General features: G+C 38.3%; 1 protein-coding gene across 1 annotated transcript in view; it reads left to right on the top strand.

Moving 5' to 3' along the window:
* ABCA13 (ATP binding cassette subfamily A member 13) overlaps positions 1–24,111 on the top strand; it is a 489,034-nt gene that overhangs the window by 320,185 nt on the left and 144,738 nt on the right. Inside the window, 3 exon segments of the mRNA XM_055124812.1 lie at positions 7,961–7,980; positions 8,935–8,959; positions 11,498–11,719. Coding sequence (XP_054980787.1) covers positions 7,961–7,980; positions 8,935–8,959; positions 11,498–11,719 — 267 coding nt within the window.

Below are 24,111 nucleotides of genomic sequence, written 5' to 3'. Positions count from 1 at the left end.
AGAAACTCTTTAATTTTATGTAGTTCCATTTGTTTATTATTTTATTCTGTTGCCTTTGACAGTAGTACTATGCCATTCAGGGAATCTTTGAGGTCCAGGACATAGAGTGTTCTGTCTGTATTTTCTTCAATGTATTTTATAGATTCTGGCCTGATTTCAAAGCCCTTGATCCTTTTTGAATTAAGTTTTGTGTAAGATATGAGATACTGTTCCAGCTTTAATTATTTTATAAGTGGTTATCCAATTTTGCCAGAACCATTTGAAAAGGATGTTTTTATTCCATTTCATGCTCTCAGTTGCTTTATCAAAAATTAGCCGACCATATATGTGGGTGTTTGTCCTTGGGTTTTGTTTTTGTTGTTGTTCTAGATTCTAATTGTTCAGAGAATCTAGTTTTATTCCAACATGATGCTATTTATGTCACTTTGACTTTACAGTATAGTATTAAGTTAGATATTGATTTACCTCCCAGTTTATTTTTTCCTGTATAGTTTGGGCTACTCATCTTTTATGATTCCACACATACTTTATTATGAACTGTTCTAAGTCCTAAAAGAATGTCTTCTGAATTTGAATGCGGATTGTATTGAATCTAGTAGTTTCAGTAGGATGATTATTTTGACTATTGATTCTTTCAACCCAATACAATGGAATATTTTTCATATTCTAAGTTATTTTTTCTTAAATGCTTTGAAGTTTTCATGGTATAGATTTCCCAACTTTTTTGTTAATTTGATTTCTTGTAACAATGTTTTGGCACTCTATTTTGAATGCAACAGACACTTTGATTTCTTTCTCTTTTATTCATTATTTTTATGTAGGAATGTGACTATTCTGTGTATTGACTTTATACTTGGCCACGTTAATCTATTCATTTATTGATTTATTTTGTCTAGGACCATTATTGTAGACTCTTTAGGGTCTTCTAAGAATATTATTATGACATCTGCAAACAGAGGTCATTCAACTACTTTTCCAATTTGAATTCTTTTGACTTCCTTTTCTTGCCTCATTGCTGTTGCAAGACTTCTAATTCAATGTTAATTGAGAGCGGTGACAATGGACATCCTTGTCTTGTACCTGATATTATTGGGAATGTTTTCAGTTTTTCACTAATATATGTTAATTTATTTGCATAAATTAAAACATTCTTGCATCTCTGGGATGAATCCCTTGAGTGTGTTGTGTAACTTTTTGATATAATATTGTATTAGGTTTGATAAGAATTTTTGAGGATTTTTTTATTCCAGTGATCTTCAAGATGATTGGTCTGAAGTGAAATGTCTCCATTCGCCTTGGGTTTCAGTGTAATGTTAACTTCATAGGCGTTAGAAAAATTTCCTGTTCCTTTGATATTTTGGAAGAGGTTAAAGATCACTGGCAATAAATATTCTTGGAAGGTTTGTTGAAACTCACCAGTAAACCCATCTGGCATAAAATTTTTGTTTTTGGAGAGATTCTTAATTACAGTTTTAACTTCTTTACTTGTAGTTAGTCTGGTTAGACTTCGTCCTTGTTTAGTTTTGAGAGATTACATGTTTGTAAGAATCTGTCCATTTCATTTAGGTTCTCAAAATCAACTGAGTAGAGTTGTTCATACTAAGTTCTCACAATATCTTTTTTCCTCATAAAAAATGTAATGTCTATCAAATTTATTCTTACAAAGAACCAACTCCTGGTTTTTTTTTGAAAGTTTGTTTTGTTTCTATATCATTGATTTCTGGTTTTGTTTTTATTATTTCGTTCTTCCTGTTTTTTTTTTTTTGTGTGTGTGTGTGTGTGTGTGTGTGTGTTTAAGGTGAGGAATTTAACTGTTATTGGTTCTCCAGATGTTAAACAGTGCCTACAATTATTGATACTTTTGTTCTTTTATAATGCAGGCCTCCCTAATGAGTCCTCCCTATGCCTGAGAACAGCATGTTCTGTGTCACATAGATTGTATAACTTAAGTTTATTCATTAACAGTAGTCTCAAAGAACTTTTTTATTTTCTTTCTTGATTATCTCCTTGACCCAGCTGCTACTATGTTGTTGTTCAGTCTCCCTGTGCTAGTTTCTCCACATCTTTTAATGGTTAATTTCTTTATTATTTTATTTTTATTGAATCACCATGAGATACAAAGTTGCAAAGTTGCTTATGACTGAGTTTCAGTCCTGCAACGTTGAAGCACATATCCCGTCATGTGTGCCCACTTTCCCTCCACCAATGTCTCCAGTTTCCCTCCCACATCCAAGCCTGCCTCTATGGCAGATGGCTTTCTCTTTTCTTTTAAGGTACTGTGGCTTGCACTACTGTGATTGAAAAAGTATTATGTGTTTTAGTTTACCTCCTTTTAGGGTCAGTCCTTATCTAGAATGATCACTTCCCACTATCATTGTCATGGTTGTCCTATGACACCCTCTGTCCTAACCACCCTCCCTGCATTGTATCAAGCTTTCTACTAAGGACCAGCACTCCTGACTTCATTTCTATTGTGTTTGAGTATTCTTCTCCTACTCTCTCACTTAATATCCCACAAATGAGTACAAGCATTCTGTCTGTCCTCTCCCTCTGATTCATCTCATCAGCATGTCTATGCCCATTTTCTGTGTCCATTCATGTATAAGCAAAACTCATGAGTTCATTTTTTTCTAACAGCTGTTTAGTATCTCGTTGTGTAGTTGTATCATAGTTTCATTTTCCACTAGTCTGCTTTTAGGCACTTGGGTTGTTTCCATATTTTCCCTCTTGTGAATAGTTCTGCAAGAAACATAGGACTACAGATGCCTTTTCTGCATTGTGTTTTGGGGCCCTTAGTGCATATTCTCAGAAGCAGAACTGCTGCATCAATTGAAGCTCAATTCTGATATTTCTTAGGAATGTTCCTATTCTTTTCCAAACAGACTGCATCAGTCTACATTACTACCAACAGTGAATGAGGATCCCTATTTCCCCACATCCAGGTCAAAAGTGATGTAATTCTTTGAGATCAGTGTCAGCTTCTTTGGTATCATGTGTTTTCTCATTGCTACTTTGATTTGCAGTTCCCTGATTATTAATTATATAGAGCAGTTATTAATGTGCTTTTTGACGATTTGGATTTCTTCTCTGTGGAAGTTTTTGTTCTCTTTCTTCATTTTTGATGTGTGACTTACTTCCCACATCTATGCCCACACTGGTTACTCTTGTTCATTTGGATGTGTGTCAATCGCTGTGTTGTGAGATGATGTCTTGTTGTTTTGATATGAATCTCCCTGGTGATTAGTTACAAAGAGCATTTTTTAATGTAATTTTTGGCCATTCTAATTTCTTCTTTGAGGAAGTTTCTGTTCATTTCTTCTTTACATTTGTTGATGGAGTTGGGTATTTTTCTTGCAAAGTTCTACCAGTGCCTTTTAATATTAACCCCTTATCAGATGGGTATTAGGTGAACAGTTTTTCCAATTCCATGAGCTGTCTTTGTATCTTGATCACTGTTTCTTTTGAGGTGCAGAGGCTTCTTAATTTAATGCAGTTCCATTTCTTAATTTTTGCTTCCACTTGCTTTGTTCAGCAGTGTTTCATCTATGCAGATCCCTTGAGCTTTCATGTCATGGAGGGCTTTTCCTGTTTTCTTCCAAGTGCCTTATGCATTCAGGTCTGATGTTGAAGTCTTTAATCCATTTTGTTCTGACTTTTGTGCATGACATTAGGTAGAGGTCAGAGTTCAGAGTTATCTATCCAGTTTTCCCAATACCACTTGTTAAAGAGGGTTTCCTAGCTCCACTTCATATTTCTTTTTTTTTTTAATTTATTTATTTTTAATTAGAGAATCACCGTGAGGGTACAGTTACAGATTTATACACTTTTGTGCTTATACTTCCCTCATACAAAGTTTGGAACCCATCCCTTTACCAGTGCCCATTCTCCACCACCCGTAAACCCAGTGTCCCTCCCACCCTCCCCAATCCCATCTCCCCCCCACCCCACCCTGCCACTGTGGCAAGGCATTCCCTTCTGTTTTCTCTCTCTAATTAGCTGTTGTGGTTTGCAATAAAGGTGTTGAGTGGCCGCTGTGCTCAGTCTCTAGCCCTCATTCAGCCTGCAACTCCCTTCCCCCACATGGCCTTCGACTACAATGTAGTTGGTGATCGCTTCTCTGAGTTGACCTTTCCCCGGAACGTGAGGCCAGCCTCGAAGCCATGGAGTCAACCTCCTGGTACTTATTTCTACAGTTCTTGGGTGTTAGTCTCCCACTCTGTTATTCTATATACCATAGATGAGTGCAATCTTTCTATGTCTGTCTCTCTCTTTCTGACTCATTTCACTCAGCATGAAACTTTTCATGCCCATCCACTTGACTACAAAATTCTTGACCTCCTTTTTTCTAACAGCTGCATAGTATTCCATTGTATAGATGTACCAAAGTTTCCTCAACCAGTCATCCGTTCTGGGGCATTCGGGTTTTTTCCAGATTCTGGCTATTGTAAACAGTGCTGCGATGAACATACATGTGCAGATGTTGTTTCGATTGTACTTTTTTGCCTCTCTGGGATATATTCCCAGCAGTGGTATTGCTGGGTCAAATGGGAATTCAATATCTAATTTTTTGAGAGTCGTCCAAATTGTTTTCCAGAAGGGCTGCACTTCATATTTCTTGCTCCCTATCAAAGAATAGATGATCGGATATTTGAGGATCCGTGCCAGAGTATTCAACTCTATTACAGATGGATGCGATGTTTCAACACTGATCCCTTTACCAGTGTCCACTTCTCTCCACCAATGTCCTACCCACCTCATTTACCTCACACCACCTTCAGTTGGCTTTTATGAGGGATGCTTTGTTTTCTTACAAATTTTTGCATTTCAATTCATAGTCCTCTTATTGACACAGTTTCATACTTAACATTTTACCTCAGCACCAACTCCTCCAGTTAAATGCTTGCCTCCACATAGACCTTGTCTCCTCCCTGTCCTTATCTGGCCCCTTAAGTTTGCATGTTATCAACTGAATATCAGTTCTCATGTTCTTTGCTTCCTTTATCTTTGGGTATTTGGTACCACCACTGTGGGATTCTTTATATCCCACACGTGAAAGAGATCATTTTGTGTCAGTCTCTCCCCCTCTAATTAACTTCACTGAGCATGATACTTTCCAAGTCTGTCCATGAAACTGAAAACTTTCGTGACTTTGTTTCTTATGGCTGAGTAGTATTCCATTGTGTATATGCACCATAGTTTCTTTATCCAGTCATCTGTTCTTGGACACTTGAGTTGTTTTCAGATTTTGCTTATTGTAGATAGTGCTAGAAGGGACACAGGGGAGCAACTGACTTTTTTTTATTTCCATTTTGGTTTTGGACTCTTGTTATTATTCCAAGAAGTGTAGTTGCTGTGTAAAATGAAAGTTCAATTCTTAGATTGCTTTAGAAATCTCCATATTGTTTTTTGGAAAAGTTTGACCAGTTGACATTCCCATTAGCAGTGAGTGAGAGTCCCTTTCTCCGTGCATATATGCCACTACTGGTTGCTCTGGTTTCTTTACATGTGTGTCAGTTTCTGTGGAGAGAATTGCATCTCCTTGATGATTAGTGATGCAGAGCATTTTTATGTGGCTTTTTGTAATTTGTGAGGTTTTTTTTTTTTTTGAGGAAGTCTCTGCTCATCACCTCCAAATTTTTTTTATAGGGATGTATTTTTTCTTGTAAAGTTCTACTACTCCTTTAGATATCTTTGATATTAACCCCTATAAAATAAATAGGGGCCATATGGGATGCAGGGAATTGGACCTGGCATAGCTGTGTGAAAGAAAAACACTCTACCCACTATACTAACATTCTGACCCCAATTATTAGCATCTTTAAATAGCAATCATATAGCCCCTATATATAAGTCACTGTCATCCCATTGCTCATCGATTTGTTTGATTGGGCACCACTCTCACTGTGAGACTTATTGTTACTGTTTTTGGCATATCAAATACGCCATGGGTAGCTTGCCAGGCTCTGCCATGCGGGCAGTATACTTTTGGTAGCTTGCCGGGCTCTCCGAGAGGAGCAGAGGAATCGAATACGGGTCGGCCTCATTAAAGGCAAACACCCTACCGCTGTGCTATCGCTCCAGCCAGCCTCTATATATGTTTTACCTACTTTATTCCTCAATCTTTATTTTATATAAATGGCATTTTGTTTTAAAATGGTTTCTACTTTTGAAATTAATATATATATGCAGATATACATATGCTGATCTTATATTCTCAGACATTACTGATCTTAGTAGTTAAAAAAATAGATTCTTCAGAATTTTCTATTTATATAATCATGGTATTTATAAATTAGGATACTTTTATATTTTTCTCTGTTAATACTCATTATCTTTAATTTTCAGGGAGGTCTTATTAATGTATCTAGAACTTCTAATATGGTTTTCAACATTTAAGTCAATGTAAATTTCTAGATATTTGCTGAAACTTTCTGACCTAAAGAGAGCCTATTTAACCAAATCTATGCATTTGATACTTTCTATAATTTACCCGTTTATATTTCATTTCCTTGGGAATGACTTGTCATGCTTATGTAATTTTAAATAGCACCCACATGGCCAGATACCTTGAAGCAGTGTGCTGGCCTTTAATGAGCCAATGGAACCAGATGCCAATGGTCACTCTAGCTTAAAGGACATTATCCATAGGAAGACCAAGAGTGATGCTCTGAGAGATAGGTTTAAAGTTAACATAGGAACTATAGGGTTGTTTGTTCAGGGTTTTTTTTCCATTTTTACCTTTTGAGAGTAGCAATAATTTCCAACTTGTACAACATAACACAATCACAAATGTACATTTTCTCATATACTAAAAGTTGCCAATGTTAGAAGATCCTTTTTGAGAACTGATTTTCAGTAAAGAATTATGCACATATTACTATGATTTTGCTTACAGGCACTTAAAGTATATGATGACAACTCTCTCTCTTCATGACTGAATTTTAAAAACAAAAGTGTAACCATTACTCACACTTTCATTTCTCTAAAATGTGTATTTTGTATGTGTACATATATGTAGTGATATTTTTCTGTAATACAGCATACCTAACCCACCAGTGTAGACTTAGAGTCATTATAGAGATACAGAAAACTGGGTACCTACAAGATCTTTGAAAGATTCTAATAGAGAGTTCCGGAATATGTACAACACATAGCAGGTTTAGAGGTGTACAAAGCTACAGTAGAGTTTTTAGAAAACACCTGAATATCCTGAATATAATTCACAGAACAATTTAAATGTGTAGTCAGAATATCCTAAAAATCTAAAATATCCCAAACCCAAATATCAGGGACTTTTTGGGGAGCACAAATCAGTGGCCAATCTTTTTGGCCAAGCTGGCCAAGCTTCAGCTCTTTATCCATTTCCCTGCTTCTACACTCCCCACATATTTCAGCAACTCTTCTCCTCTGCTCCTAAAACCAGACATCTTCATTCATATATGCTAGGAATTCAGGATTACCAGCTCAGGAAGCTGGTGGAGCCTCTCTGGGTCTTGGTTCTCCTTTCCTTCAGCAGCAGCGAGATGACCTGTGCACGGGCTGGCCTGAGACTGGACAGAAAACATTCCTTCATTTACTGGCTTCTTTCTGTGGGTGCCAATATTTTCTTCTATTCAGTGTAGCATCTTAAATGCAACTGAATTTATTGATTAATTTTAATTATATTTTCTATTCCTCCCTTTTTAAACACCTGGTTTACAAAATTATTCATGATGCATTTGTTACAGCCAATAAGTATTCCAGTCCCAATCCCACCAACAGTCTGACTTTCACTCCACCATTAGCACCATTTTCCCAATCACTTTTCAAGCCTGCACCAGTAGCCAGATCAAAATAATTTATTTTGTATTGCTTAGTACCACTAAATAACTAATGGAATTATCAAATATACTATAGCAGACACTTTTCTTGTCTGGTTCTCTGTCCATCTCTCTCATTCTCTCTTTCTCTCTCTCTCTCTCTCTCTCTCTGGATATTGTGGTTTGCAATACAGATACTGGAAGATCATATATATCCCGTTACCTACTCTCAACTCTCAGTTCTTGTCCAGAGTGATAATTTCTAACTGTTATCATCCTACTCATCCCTTCTCTATCCTAACTGCCCTCTGTCTCCCACTCACTTGTGGCAAGCTTGCAACTATTGATCAGTTCTTGTGTAAAAACACAAAAAAGAAAAAGAAAGCAGCGAGGAGCACCTCACCACACCGAACCAGGCACAGGGCACAGGGCGATGGTGCTGTCTCTCCTGCCACCCACGTTCGGTAGTCTCCAGCTGCCTCTCCCACTCCAGGGAGGTTGATGGCGATGACAAGGCAGGCGAAGGAAGGAACAGAGGCAAGATGGTTGGTCTCAGTTGCAGTTTATTCCATTCCCATCTCCATTCTCCTCTGATTCTCCTCCTGCTTCTTCCTCTTCCATCCTAATTCATTCTCCTTCTCCTCTGGGTCTCAATCTCGATCTAGTTTCTCCAGATCTGGCCCTGGGACTGGCCCTGGAACTCGACAGCACTAGCCCCCCCCCCCGCCCCCTCTCACAGCCACCTTAAATCCCCCTGCATCCAGGGCCAGTGCTTATGCATAGGTGTGGTTACAATCAGTAGTGGGTAAAGTTCTATCCATTAGGGGGTGCTTTCACTAGGACAGAATCTCTTTCAGCAGGACACCCGCCCAAGAGCAGAATCCCTTGGGTGTGTTTCCCCTCTCTTTGTCCAACTAACATATAAGTATTCATATTATAAATAATTTTGTATGGACATAGCAAGAGATGCATTAAGCTTATAGAATTGCTCTCGGGGGTCATCTCGATCTCAGACTACAGTGCCCAGGCCAGATTAGTCTTTCCTAGCCCTAGCAGGGTCCTAGTCTTGTCATTGCTTCTGGATCATGACATAACATGTCCATGACCAAGCTCTTAACATATAGTTAAGCATTAGGTGCTTTGGCCAGGCCTATCTCGATGCCAGGGTAGCACATAACTCACCGATTGCCCTGGGTCCGTCCTGTCCCTCGTAGGGACCCTACTTTTGGGGGTGCTAGGAAGTAAGGGCATCTGAGGCTTAAGTCGAGAAAGCAGATGCCCAGGAATGAATAATATTTGAAGCCAATTGAATCCCATGTTACCAAAGCATATTAATAAATGTCTTTCTTGTCCACACAAAAAGGATACTGTTTTAAAGTAAACTATTCAAAAGACATGAGAGGAGAAAGACAATATTAACTTACAATACAAGTTCACTGTCCTAGCAAGGTCTGACCTTACAAATTAACAGAGTCTGATTAGAGGAAGAGCAGATAAACTGGTAGAAGTGGTTACAGATAAACAAAGGAATGGGAGTGACTCGGGGGCACTTTGATGGGCGTGACTGATATACCTAAGCTCCTAGTGGCAAGCGGAGCAGGACATACCAATGTAGTCTAGAATTGTTTAGTGATTATTACCAGGTAAGCCCAAACTCTGTGGCAAGGGAGAAAGGACAAACTAATGATATTCAACAAGTTCTCCTGGCCCCTGTTATTCTTGGCTGTGGATATTAGTCTCATACTATTTTTTTTTTAATTCCACAAATGAGTGCAGTCATTCTATATTCATCCCTCGCCTTCTGACTCATTTCACTCAGCATGGTACTCTGAATGTTCACCAACTTATAAGCAGATTTCATGACAATTTTTCCTAGTGGTTGCATTCTATTTTGTTGTGTAGGTAGATGTACCATAGTTTCTTTATACACTCATGTGTTCTCAGGCTCTCAGGTTGTTTCCAGATTTTGGTGATTGTAAGTAGTGGTGAAATGAATATAAAAGGGCAGATGGCATTTCTGCTGTGTTTCTTTGGGCTCCCAGATCATATCCCCAGAGTGCTTTGCTGGGTAAATGGGAGTTCAATTTCTAGGGTTTTTTTTTTTTTTAGGAATGTCCATATGTCCATATTCAACAAGTAGTACCTGGAAAATTGGACAGTTACATGCTAAATAATTGAAGTCAGACCTAATTCTAATGCCTGTCACAAAAGTCAGAACAAAATGCATTAAAGACCTCAACATCAGATCTGAATCCATAAGGCACATGGAAGAAAATGTGGCAGAACACTCTATGACAATGAAGTCAAAGTCATCTTCAAAGATGAAACACCACTGACCAAGCAAGTGAAAGCAAAGATAAACAAATGAACTACATAAAACTAAGAGGCTCTTGCACCTCAGAAGAAACAGTGATCAAGATACAAACACAGACCACAGAATGGGAAAAATCATTAACCCAATATCCATCCAATAAGGGGCTAATATCAAAGATATATATCAGGCACTGGTAGAACTTTGTCACTGTCACTGTCATCCCGTTGCTCATCGATTTGTTCGAGCGGGCACGAGTAAAAGTCTCACATTGTGAGACTTATTGTTGCTGCTTTTGGCATATTGAATACGCTATGGGTATCTTGCTAGGCTCGGCCCTGTGTGGGTGCGATACTCTCTGTAGCTTGCCAGACTCTCCGAGAGGGACGGAGGACTTGAACACAGGTCAGCCCTGTGAAAGGTGAACACCCTACCGCTGTGCTATCGTTCCAGCCCATGGGGAGAAGAAATACACAGAAACTCTCTCAAAGAAGAAATTCAAATGGCAAAGGTCACATGAAAAAATTCTCTACATCACCAATCATCAGGGAGATGCTAATCAGAGCAGCAATGACATACCATCTCAAACCACAGAGACTGGCATGCATGCAAAGGAATAAGAACAACCAGTGCTGGCACGGATTTGGGAAGAAGTGGATCCTTTAAAATTCATTTTGAATTGAACTTTCATATGTGGCATAAGATATTTGTCCAGTTTTATTTATTTTTGTGTACTTAGCCAGTTTTTATAACCTTATTTGTTGATTGACAATCTACTTGCTCCTTTGGTATATGTTAGCTGTCCGTATATATGAGAATTATCTTCTAGGTTGTAAATTATATTCAGTTGTTTCTGATATTCTGCTTATAATGTAATACCACACTATAGCCCCAGAATATGTTAATATTCTTGTCATTGTGCTCTTTTTTGGGAATATTTTCTTCTATCTATGCTATCACTGAACATGAACTAGGAATCAGGGTGTGTCTTTGCTCCAGAACTCCTATGCCTGACCTGGGAATCAAAGGTGAACTCATACCAGCTCCTTAACTGTACTGGAGACAGTTTTGTAGACTCTTTGTCTTTCCCCTTTGTCCTCACGTGTCTCCTGCTCCTGTTGGAAGCAAAAAGACTACAAGATTCACAGTATAACTGAATCCTTTAATTTAATTGAATTTACTTAGCCTTCAGAACATTCTTATTTAGTGGATTCAGAATATGTGCTGTTCAAGTATTAAAAATTAACCCATGATCATAAAAACAATCAAAGAACTACCCCCCAGCAAAGAACTTGTATGTAAGAAAACATACCAAGGACATAAGAAAACTAATACTGCTTCCTTTTCCTTTCATTACAGAGGGGCTTCCTGTGAAAACTCCATCCAGCCAGGGTGGCCGGCTGCTTCTGGAACAGATGGCTGCCCTCCTTATGAAGAGGTTGCTTCGTACACTCCGAGCCTGGAGATGGACTTTTTCCAACCTAATGTTGCCAGTCCTCTTCGTTGCCTTGGCCATGGGCCTGTTTATGGTGAAGCCGGTGGCCATTGAGTACCCGCCCCTCAAACTAACACCTGGCCAGTATGAAAGCACTGAAAGTTACTTTTTCAGGTAAAATTCTTTTTTTTTTCTTTCTTCAAAATTTTGTCTATGATGATGAATTGCAATTACTTTGATACTTAAATCTTTCCTAGTATGCATTTTTAATGTACTCATTTTTATTAATTTGGGGGTGTTCTATGTTCAGCAAATTTCATTTGAGACTTGTTTTATGGAAGATGCTTAGAATGATGGGGTATTACTGGTCCTCAGTATCCCTGGTAACTTGGCTCTAGTCCCAGGGCCACCTTCTACAATTGATGAAGGAGGACATGGTGCTCATGGCTGAGGACCAAGTTCACACTAGTCAATAATGCTTTATTAGAAAAAGGGAAAGCTAAAGATAATTCAGGATCGCAGGAAAGCATATAAATGTATATTTCACAAATACCTCCAGGGCTGCTTCTGGGATGTGTCCATAACTGTGAATTAAAGTCCCTTTCTCCCCATATCTGTATAAAAATTCAGACTAGTTGTTCTTTTTGATGTCTTCCAATCTCTTTCATGTGAGATGATATTCCATTGTTCTTTGATTTGCATCACCCTTGTGATTTTTTTCTCCTTTATCAAAGATTAAGTGATAATATATTTGAGGTTCTGTGTCAGAATATTCAGCTCTATTCCACTGGTCTGCAGATCAATTTTTATTCTAATACTATGCCATTTGAATTACTACTGCTTTGTAGTACAGTTTAAAGTTGGGGAAGGTGATGCCTTCCATTTTCTGTTTCCCAAGGATGCTTTAGCTATTTGTGGGAGTTTATTGCTCGATATGAATTTCAGTAGTGTTTGATCTCTTTCTTTGAAACATGTCATAGTTATCCTTATAGGGACTGTGTTGAATCTCTATAATGCTTTAGGATTTATTGCCATTTTGAAAATGTTATTTCTCCCAATCCATGAGCAGACAATATGTTTCCATTTCCTGTTATCCTCTTTTATTTCTTGCAGTAGCATTTTGTAGTTCTCTTTGAATTAAGTCTTTTACCTCCTTAGTTAAGGTGATTCCAACGTATTTGGTTTTCTGAGGCATCGCTGTGAACAGGATTATTTTTTTAAATATTAGTTTCTCCTCTGTTATTATTTACATATAGAAAAGCCATGGATTTTTGAATATTGATTTTTTGACTTGCCACTGTACTATACAAACTATAGAAACTTTTGTTTCTAGAAAAATTTTTGTAGAGTCTTTATGATTCCCTAAGTGTAGTATCACAGCATCTGCAAGAAGTGAGAGCTTGACTTCTTCCTTTCCTATGTGAATGCCCTTGATATCTTTTTCTTCCCTAAGTTCTATGGCATGTACTTCCAGTGCTATATTAAACAGCAGTGGTGAGGTGGACAACCTTGTCTCATGCCTGATTCTAGAGGGAATGCTTTTATTTTTCCCCACTGAGAATAATGCTTGCTCTGAGCTTATGGCACATAACTATTAATGGGAAAACTCATGATTCAGCAATCCACTAGGACAGCATTAGAGCAACATTCAATACACGTTCAAATTTGTTAAGGACAGCATTAGATTCTCATATTTATTAAGATAATTTATTTAATTAGCTAGATTGCCAGTGTTTTTAAAATGTTTAACTTTTATGGTGAATTTATAATTAAAATATAGGCACTAAATGATAAATCAATAATAAACTTAAGTTTGTCTTTTGGTTATTAATGCTTTTCCTCCTCCATCTTTATGTGCATATCTTTATGCTTCTTGAGGTCAGGTTTAATTTGAAAAGACAGCTTGATGTTAAAAGTAAACTATGTCCCACATTTCTTTTTTCTTCTGGCATCTGTGTCTTTTCAGGCATTGCAATTCATCTTTCTAATGACTTTGTATTTGGATCAGCAAGACCAGTGGAGGCTAAGGTCAACTGTGCATGGGAGGGGCCAGAGAGAATACAGCCTGGAAGGTTCTTTCCTTGCATGCAGCCACTCTTGGATCAATCCCTGGCATGCTTTATGGTACCTAGAGCACATCCAGAAATAGTCCTTGTAGGCAGAATTGGGAGTAAACCCTGAACATTGCCATGTGTGTCCCAACTACCCCCATACCTCGAAAAAATTTGCATGAGAATTTTCTGTTATCTGATGCTGTGCCTAATAGGGCTAGCATTTCTATATCTCATTCCTGTGTATTTGATCTTCAAATTACTTTCACCTGTTTCCTGGGTCTGTAGTGAGGTTGTATCAGTAACTCTCAAAGAGCCCAAGAGGTACTGGTTAGTTACTTTAAAGAGGGAGAAAAAAAATATAGTCTGGGAAAAGCAGTTTGGTGATCGGTCAATAGTTCTTTATTCAGAGTTTCCTCCTTTTTTTCTCTAAGTTTTTTTTTTTTTTAATCTGTCTGCATTAGAATCATCAAGGAAGTTCTTATTAGCACCAGGAAACCGCTTTGAGATATGGTTAGGAATAGGCCTTTGTAATGAACATTACCGTGTTGAGAATAGTCTGATTTGGAGACAAATCATTAAGGAGACAGAGCAAAGGTGAATCCATTTAGAAACTCTCTCAGGCAGCACAACAGTCATTGATTTTGATTCCTTTTGTTTGGCAAGGACCAGGTTTGAATGCTTCTTTGACTGCTTCATAATAGAGCCAAGAGATTGAAGACATTGTCAAAAGAAAAGTATAAAAGCAAACATTAAAATTTTATAGAAATAAAAAATTTAAAGCCTTTACAATAAACTTTATCCTATTGATAGAAGAAATAAATGGCAAAATGTAAACTATATTTTTTAAACATACAGCTATTATTCCAAGTAAGCTACTTTAGAAATCATTTTTTTCTATAAAATATTTTGAACTTTCAGTTTTGATTTCGGATTAATGAGTCAACGAGGGACATCTCACAATATTTTCAAAGATGTCACAAATTAGTGCTCCTTCAATTGTCATCTTCAGCCACTGTCTAGCTGAGCCATAACAGAGAATGTAAAGCAGACACTAAAGAGACAAACACACATGACCTGTCCAGCCTTGTGCTCTCACAGGCTTTTTATTCAATACAACATTGCTCCTCCACTACTCGCGAAGAAATGCAACCAGCAGGTGAGCCACTGTAGATGGAGACATGAGGGACACTTAGCACATCAGCATTCCAGAGGTCCATGAAGAGCAGGTGCGGTACTTCATACAGCTAAAGGAAAGCACCTTAAAATATAAAGGCCTGACAGTTTCCTTTCTAATTTTGCCCATGCTGCCTCTACATATAAAATATCCTAAATGGTTTTATCCAATACTTGCCTGGATGGCAGATACTTGTTCTCTATTTTATTCTGTCCTACTATTTTATTCTATTTTTAATTTTTTTATTATCTTTATTATATTTATTTTTTATTTTTATTATCTATTTTTTATTCTATTTTATTTTATTGCCCGCATGCCTGGCTGTCTTCCCCAGGGCCTCCTTGGAGGGGATGGGCTCCAGCTTCCCTCTCCACCCTGAGCAGAGCTCCTGGCGGCCTAAGACCTCTGGAGCCTAGCCACAGCCATGCTCAAGGTCTCTCTCCACACGTTCGGATGAGCCTCAGGCATGAAGAAACTGGCAGAGGAACCCAGGTGTGTGGGACCTGAGGCTGAGACCTCCAAGGCTGCTTGGATCGGGCCTGGGCCTCCTCCGCCCAGATTTCCCATTTTCCCATTTCCCAGCAGCTAGGTGATCACACCCAGGGACTGCCCTGGCGCTGTGTAATCCTGTCAATGGCCAGCATCCAGAGACTTAAAAGCCAGCTCCTGGAAGCGCCCGAGAGATATCTTATAACCTACTTCTCTCTCTGGGAGATCCTGGCAAACTACTGCGAGTTTCCTGCCCACATGGGAGAGCCTGGCAAGGTCTCCATGGTGTATTAATATGCCAAAACCAGTAACAAGCTGAGTCTCATTCCTCTGACCCTGAAAGAGCCTCCAGTACGGCATTGTTGGAAGGACGAGTAGAGAGAGACTTCTAAATTCTCAGGGCTTGGACGAATGGAGATGTTACTGAGACCTCTAAACAAATTTGACTATCAACAGGATGATGATGATGATGATAATAATGATGATGACGATGATTATGATGATGAGTTTATTCTATACTCGTTGCACTTTTGCAAACCCTTTAAATTCTAATACCTAAACGATTTTAGCTAGAGGCATAGCCCATCCTTGTTTTATTTTTATTTATTAATTTTGAGGGAAAAATTATCATATCTCTCTCCTTTTTATCTTTTAAATGAGCTATTAATATTATAGTATACTGTCTGCTCCAGCTGGGTTTTCCAATGGCTAATGATGATGCTGGCTTCTGGGAACAATCCCCTTTGGGATGGTAGTGCCACTTCCAAACCTGATATAGGATCTTGATGCTGCAACAAATTATCAGTATAATTAGCATTATAGCTATTGCAGGAAATCCATTTTTTAATGGTATTCCAAATTCCAGGCTTATGGAATTAATGTTATTTCACCAATTCCAAGAAGTTCTCCACTCATTCATTTATTGTTAATAATTAATTATTTGTTGAATAAAACATTGACTGCTTATTGTTTTGACATTTTGGGGGTGTAATAACATGTATAAGTGGTCTTCTACTTAACTCCAAAGGGAGTGCAGTCATATGCATATATGTAAAAGTAGAGTTGCAGAAAAGTCTAAATTCATCTCTCAAAGCCTCTTGCTGTACCTAACAACTCATCTTCTGACCAGTGCTTCCAGCAGGGTCGTGGTTATAATTTCCTGATTTATCAATGCAAGCTTGAGTTAATGGCTCTTTGGTAATGTTTTATAAATTTTGATTTACTAGATCAGAGTGGGTAAAGTAAGTCGAGACCAATAAGAATGCTGGCTTCATGTTCTCTTTAAGCTAGATTACCATTTAAAGCAAATATAGCATATATCATAGTATTCAGAATGTAAGTTAAGTACAATAATAGTATCATGGCCAAAAGTTAGTATCCTGGGGTGTTAGGTAATCCTTAATTTTTGAGCATCATTTGTTTATTTTTACTCTCTGTAAGCCTCTTCAGGTGACTTTAGATGCTTCCATTCTAATGGTTTTTGTACCTCAATGGGAACGTGTCTTTTTGTAATTGATCCAGCACAGAGGTCTGTGCTGGCATCTTGTTCAAAGGAAGGCAAGTCTGGTGTTGACTCTAGGTAGTGAAGTTGGTGGGCCCCCATTGGTGGCTTCTGTGAGTCAGGGTGAGGGTGAGGGTCAGGGGAGAGTCACTTTCTCCCAATCTTCTCCTGCTACCCCAAGACCATCTGGGAAATCTGTGATGACCCCTATTCTGCATGGTCAGAACCATGCCAACCCCATCAGGTGGCCATCAAACCACACCTGATTTCCATTTGGTCTTCTAGGTATGGGAGTTGATCCCCACAATCTGATTTCTTGAGGAGTCACAGACTCATGCTGGAGTAAGGACTTGCTCTTCGCAGGAAAGGAAAGTGAGTCCTAAACCTTAGCTACGATTTCAGGTTCTTGTCTTGCCTTGCAGAAAAGAATTTCAGGAGTAAACAAGCAGTGATGGAGGGGATGTGTGTGAGAGAAAGTAGCATGCTCAAGTGAGAATGCAGGTTTCTCCAAGGTGGAGAGAGCCCCAGCACACAACTCAAGAGGGGCGATGCAGGTGACACGTATGCACCACATGTGCTCCACCATGTGGCCACAAGCAGCACATGGACCCAGGCAGTATGTGTGTACGTCTCTTTATTCAAGGTGGCTTTTATAGGGCTTCTCCTACCTGCCTCCATCTGGGGCCTCAACCTAGGTAAAAATTCCATTTCTTGGGTGTTGCCCAGGGTTAGAGTTGGGAGTGGTTGATGGTCTTCTTTGAAATTCCTTTCTTGGTTTTTGTTTCTGCTGGATTTTCTCTCCCAATGGGATACAGATGTCTCTTGGGTCTCTAGGTGCCAGGAAGGTCTTATCAGGCCTTAGTTCCTGTGCTCACAGGCAGATTCAGGGTCTTTTGTTTTATTACATCCTAGGAATTCCATTGCCATTGCGGGTGGGGGCCGTTTTCTTGTCTACATGCCTACATCAGTTCTTAGAAAAATATCTATGAACATGAATGTGTATTTTTAAGAGCAACCAAATATATATAAAATATAAAATTTGGTTATTACTAAAATTTTAGATACCAGTATAAGAGAACATTTGAATTATCTTACATACTGAAAACAATTTTTTAAAATTTTTATTAATGAATCACCATGAGGTATAGTAGTTACAAACTTATGAACTGCCATGTTTGCATTTCAGTCATACAATGATCTTTACCCATCCCTCCACCAGTGCCCATTCTCCTCTACCAGTGTTCCCAATATCCCTCCCACCACCCCCACCCCATCCCTCACCACCCCACCCTGCTTCTGCAGCAGGGCATTCCTCCTTTTTTTAAAAAAAAAATTATTAGAGAATCACTGTGATGGACAGTTACAAACTTATGAACTTTTGTGTTTGAAATACTTTCCCTTTTGTTCTCTTTTTGGGTGTTGTAGTTTGTAATAGAGGTATTGAGCGGCCATCATGTTCGGTCTATAGTCTACTTTTGGCACTATCTTCCAACCCAAATGGGTCTTCCCAACATCCTCTACTTGGTGTTCCCTTCTCTATCTGAACTGCCTTTTCCCCCAGCATGTGAGGCCAGTTTCCAAGCTGTGGGGCAGACCACCTGGTCCTTATCTCTACTACTCTTGGGTCTTAGTCTCCCATTCTGTTACTTTATATTCCACCGATGAATGTAATCTTTCTATTTATAATTCATATGACTCAGTTCACTCTCTTTAGTACAGGACAAAAAAAAAGAATTAACATTTTTGATGACTTTAGCTAGCCTTGGTATTTCTTGGGTCTGAGAATTATTGTAAGTCTTAGGGTATCATTTTACTAAAGCCTCCATGCCATAACATAAAAACTGAGAAACATTAAAATAATTTTTCCAGACTCAAAATCACAGTATACATACAGCAATTTTTAGTTCTTTCCTATCAAAATTTAAATTTAAATTTCTTTCTTAAAATTTCAGCATTTTAGCATAAGGTGGAAAAAAGAACCATGACTAACATTTCTAAAGCATCAATTTAAACAATAGATCACTCAGTAAGATTTCACTAGGTACTATCAGTAGCTTTGCTTTGCATTTCCTACTGCCAGCAAGAAAACTAAGTTCTTTCAGGCTTTCTACTTACCTGTCAGACCTCCTGCAGTCTGCTCAAAATTGTTGGAGAGAGAAGCCTGTGGATCCAGTCTGTGGCTCATGCCTTGATAAGAAGTAGTCCTTCTTCTTTGTGACCCATATGACGACTCGCCTCTCTGCACTTTCCAGCCCCTTTCTTCCTCCAGCATTGGAACTGGACTGTGAGCCTTAGGGGCCAATTCACATGGAAATTTTCCAGGGCTTCCTCCGTTTCATCCCAGAGTGTCCAGTCTATTGGGAACAAAGCTGTTATTACTATGTACCAGAAGGAGTGTGGCACACTAGGAAAAATGTACATCAGGAATTCTTTATTAGCTGATCAGCAACTGTTCTTCCTCCCCGGAATTCGAACAGGGTATCAGCTCCCAAACTGTCTTCCTGAACTTTTTATGGACTTGGTTTCCCTCCCATTCCCAAGCTTAGTGAGCATGCAAGCTGGAGAGAGATGCCAAAGATAAGAAATCAGTAAAGCAACCTATCCACTACAAAATAGGAATATTAGCAGGACAGTAGGTGAACAATACACTGATTAACATAGATAATAGTTAAACAATTGATTGATGCAGGGGCTGAGGAAATAAGCAACAGGCTACCCTCTTTATTGATCCCCGCATTATGCGAGTCAACTTGTTTTTCTGCCAAGTGAGCACTTATGTCTGCTTCTCTGCCAGATGAGCACACATCCCACTTTTTGGCTAAACTCAGTTGCACACATCCTGCTTTGCTGCCAAGTTCCCTTGCATGCATCTTGCTTTTCAGCCAAGCTCACTTGCAGACATCCTGCCTGTGAATATGACTCCATCCTCTATGCCAATGGGGCTCACACGCTGGGTGCCAGGGTCAGAGACAGTTTGCCTTTTTCCCAAGGGAGTAGGGTCAGTTGAACCACACAAAGGTTTCATACTTTCAGGTGGAACTTCTCCCATTTGGGTATGTCTTTGTTTGAAATTGCATCCTATCTTCATCAGATCTGTAAATCAAAAAGCATGTGTGATCTGGGGACCAAGGGAAATGCTGTATTAACAAGGCTTTGGTCTGGATATATCTTGCGCCGGAAGAGATGCCAGGGGTCTGGATGATCCAAATATATTTTTGCTCTAAGCTTAATGAGTTCATTTCTTACAAACTTTTAAAAATTCTTCCATAGGTACAGGTCCTGGAGTACAGTTCTGCTTTCTCACCTGGAGATAACTTCTAAGAGCTGGCAGGCCTCTAACTTCTTGCTATTGGTGGCTTTAGGAGACCTTTCCCCGTGATGTTTTCTTTCTGTTCTCAGGATCATAAAGGGATCACTGTCTTGTCTAAAGCCAATCAGTTTCGCACCTTTGACCCTCCTCTTCCACTGCCACCCCATTCAGAGGGTTGGTTGCAGAGAAAGAGAGATGAGAGGGTCACATAAAGAGGCAGACACAGGTGGACTGTCCAAATTTTAGTTCTCCTGGGCAGGGGCAGTCATCAGTGGACTCACAGGCAGGTTATTTATCCAATAAAATACTGCTTCCCCCACCAACCACCCCAATGCTTCCAACGGGTGAGCCATTATTGGTAGATGCATTAAGGACAGTTAGTAAGCACATTGGCATCAGTAGTACATGGAGAGCAGAGGCTCAGACTATTTCACACAGTTATCAGAAAGGCACCCTTGAAATGTAAAGTCCTGACAGATTTCTATTCTACTTTTGCTCAAGTGCCCCCAGTATCTAAAAGACCCCCAAAAGTCCTATTTAGTGTTTGCCTGGCACATTTTTGCAGCCTGCAGACATTTGTTATCTATTCTGTTCTTTCCTGGTGTTCTATCTTGGATACACTTTTGCAAATCCTTTAAATTCTAATACCTAAGATATTTTACCAGGGTCATATCATATTCTTAGATTTGTTTTTTTTTTTTGATCAGGGGGTCAATTTCCCACAATGACTAACATCTTTTTATAGATAGTTTTTAGGTGAAAATATACATCTTTCCCTTCTAAGATATATTCTCGTTTGTCAGATATTTAGAGAATATTTATTCTGAGTTCTCACTGCCTCATTAACTAATAAACCACAGATTTTCTCTGGGTTTCAGCATATTTAATCATTGTGTTTTATTGCCATGATGTAGGAGATCACATTAGAATAATCATGGAACATTGGACATTCACAAAATTTGTTGTACTTTATATGATGGAAAAATTAAGTTTTCCTATAAGTAATCTTTTTTTTTCAAGGTCTGGACATTGCAATGATGTTGGAAAGCTACTGCTCTTAAAATCAAGTTACTTGTAATAAGTAGAGGTTAAGAAGTAACAATTGTAGAGAAGTCAAATAATTGTGTATGGCTAAGACATATCATTTCAACGCGTTAGAAATATAATTTGTTTAACTCATATTTGCGAATCTTCATTATTTCAAATACTATCCTTAGCAAATATTCCTCAGAGATTATGTGTTTCACCTAGTAAGACAAAAGAAACCTACAATTAAGATACACAGAAATATTAGGGCTACCAGGCAGAAAGAGGAGAGGGTACAGAGACAGAATCAGAGAAGGAACACTGCTACATGATGCGTGGAGATTATATTCAAGCAAATGAAAGAGTCAAATGTACACTTCAGGGACACAGAGGCCTTTAAGGCATAAATGCCCACAGAAGCCTTTGCCAGTGATTGGGGGCGTGGGGGGGGGAGGGGGAGTTGAGCTATGATCCCAGAGATGTCATATCAGAAAGGTTTACAGGCTTAACAGTATGTAGAGAACACTTCTAAATTTTGAACAGAGAAAACCTCCAAATAGTTTATAAGACATATGGAGAAAATATGAAAAATTAGAATTTTCTTGGCGAAGTTCCATTCTTAGACTGCTGTATTGTACTAATATGGTAACTGCTTCTCTTTCTGGAATATTATATATAATCTTAGTATGCAGGGATGTAAAAATATAACTAATCTGCCAATATTTGATAACTGCTGCCAATTTAGAAAGATACTTAGAAATTGAATTTTCATGATCAGTATGAGCATGGAAACTGGTTAGAAAATCAGGTTTAAAAATTGCATTGAAGTTACTTTTCTTTATTCCCTCAGTCTTGCTCTTTTTATTTCTTTTTACTTACTATTAAAAAGATACTTACATTAATTTTTTTATTGCAGTTTTTAAAGTGTGTGCAACCATGATAACATTTAGGGTTATGATATGTCAGTTCCTAGACCTCAAACACCAGTGTCTAAGATGCTCCACCAATACCCTTGTGCCATTTCTGGCTTGGCAGTTCCTTCCCGCACAGACACATGCCACGTTGCATGGTAATCACAGTTCTGTAATTTAAGACTCTGTCATCAGTACTGACAAGTTTCTTGTTTTGTTTCCTTTTATGTCTCAGACAAGTTAAATTATGTCATCAGGTGATTTATTCTCCCTCTCATGAGTTAATTAATATGATACTGTTTAGTTCATTTATTTATTTTATTAATACATACTATTTCATTGCATATACATATATGTGTATGATATATAATACATGTGTATTATATATACATGTTATATACACACATACATATTATATATACATATACACAATTTATATGTGTTACACAATTTATATGTGTGTATTGTATACAATACACACATATAAATTATATATATAAATTACATTAAGGTTACATAATTTTCTCCCACATCTAGCTCTTTTTAATTTATTTTCACTTGCTAATCATGGATTACACACACCTTCATGCCGGTACCTTCATGCATGAGGCCTGTCCGAACGTGTGGAGAGGGGCCTCAAGCATGGCTGTAGCTAGGTTCTGGTGGTCTTCGGCCTCCGGGACCTCTGCTCGGGGTGGGGAGGGAAGCTGGAGCCCATCCCCTCCAAGGAGCCCCGGGGAAGACAGCCAGGCATGCGGGCGAGAGACTCTTTAGTAAATATAAATATATAATAAACATATTAAATATTAAATAAATAAATATTTAAAGCAAACATTCAATATTTGTTTTAAATGAAATGTTTGCAATTAATGTTTGTGTTTAAGAAATAGAATTAAGACCCAAAAAGTATGGCTCATATGGAAACTTTTTTTCTTCTTTTTTTTGAGAAATTTCCATGTTTTCTATAGAGTTGAATTTAATGACATTCCCAATAGTGAATAAAAGTTCCTTTATCACTACTTCCGATTATTGAAATGACCTGTATTCCTAAATACTGGTCATGTTTTATCTTTTTATATACTTTATAAAGGTTCTCTAGTGTTTTTTATAGCTTTATTGCATCTCAATATTGAAATGTCCACTATTGGTCAATATTGATCATTTCCAGTGTTTTTATTTACTGTTTTCTTTGATATTTGGCAATATCTCATTACTGCTTCTACTTGCTTTTTCCTTAAAATATGTTGTAATGAACACTTCTTCATATGCTCCTCGTTGTCCATATGTCCTTGCAGGGAAATGTTTGTTCATATCCTTTCCCCATTTGTGGATGGATTGTTGACTTTGTTGTTGAGCTCTGTGAGTTCTTTACATATATTCCATGTTAGTCCTTTATTTTATGAATAATGTGAAAATGTTTTCTTCTATTAAGCAGGATGTCTATTTTAGTTCGGTTTCTTTTGCCATGTGAAGACATTTTCCCTTATTATTTATTTATTTTTTACTCTATCATCATGATATACAATGTTGTTCATAATACAGTTGTCCTGGGCATTCAATATTCCAAGACCAATGCCACCAGCAGAATAACCTTCCCTTCACGATTGTCCCACTCTCCCAGCAACTCCCTAAACCTGCCACCTTAGCAGACACTGTAGCACTGTAGTATTATTGTCCCGTTGTTCATCAATTTGCTCTAGCAGGCACCAGTAATGTCTCCATAGTGAGACTTGATGTTACTGTTTTTGGCATATCAAATACAACACGGGTAGCTTGCCAGGCTCTGCCGGGTGGGTGGGATACTCTCGGTAGTTTGCTGGGCTCTCCGAGAGGTATGGAGAAATTGAACTTGAATCAGCTGCAGGCAAGGCAAATGCCCTACTCACTGTGCTAGCAGGCATAACATAATTTCTTTTATATTGCTTGTTGTGGTTAAATAGCTAATGGGATTATCAAAAATACTTCAGTAAATGAAAATTTGTGGAAATCCTTATATCTCACATAGGGTTACTAAGTCCTTGTCTGAGGGATTACCAAGTTCTTCACTTCTAGTTGTGCCTCCTGTGTTGTTTTTGTTCATTGAGCTTAGTTGGCTTCTCTG

The sequence above is a fragment of the Sorex araneus genome, chromosome 2 (genome assembly GCF_027595985.1).
Source record: "Sorex araneus isolate mSorAra2 chromosome 2, mSorAra2.pri, whole genome shotgun sequence".
Taxonomy (NCBI): Eukaryota; Metazoa; Chordata; class Mammalia; order Eulipotyphla; family Soricidae; genus Sorex; species Sorex araneus.
This window is presented reverse-complemented; position numbering and strand designations above follow the sequence as displayed.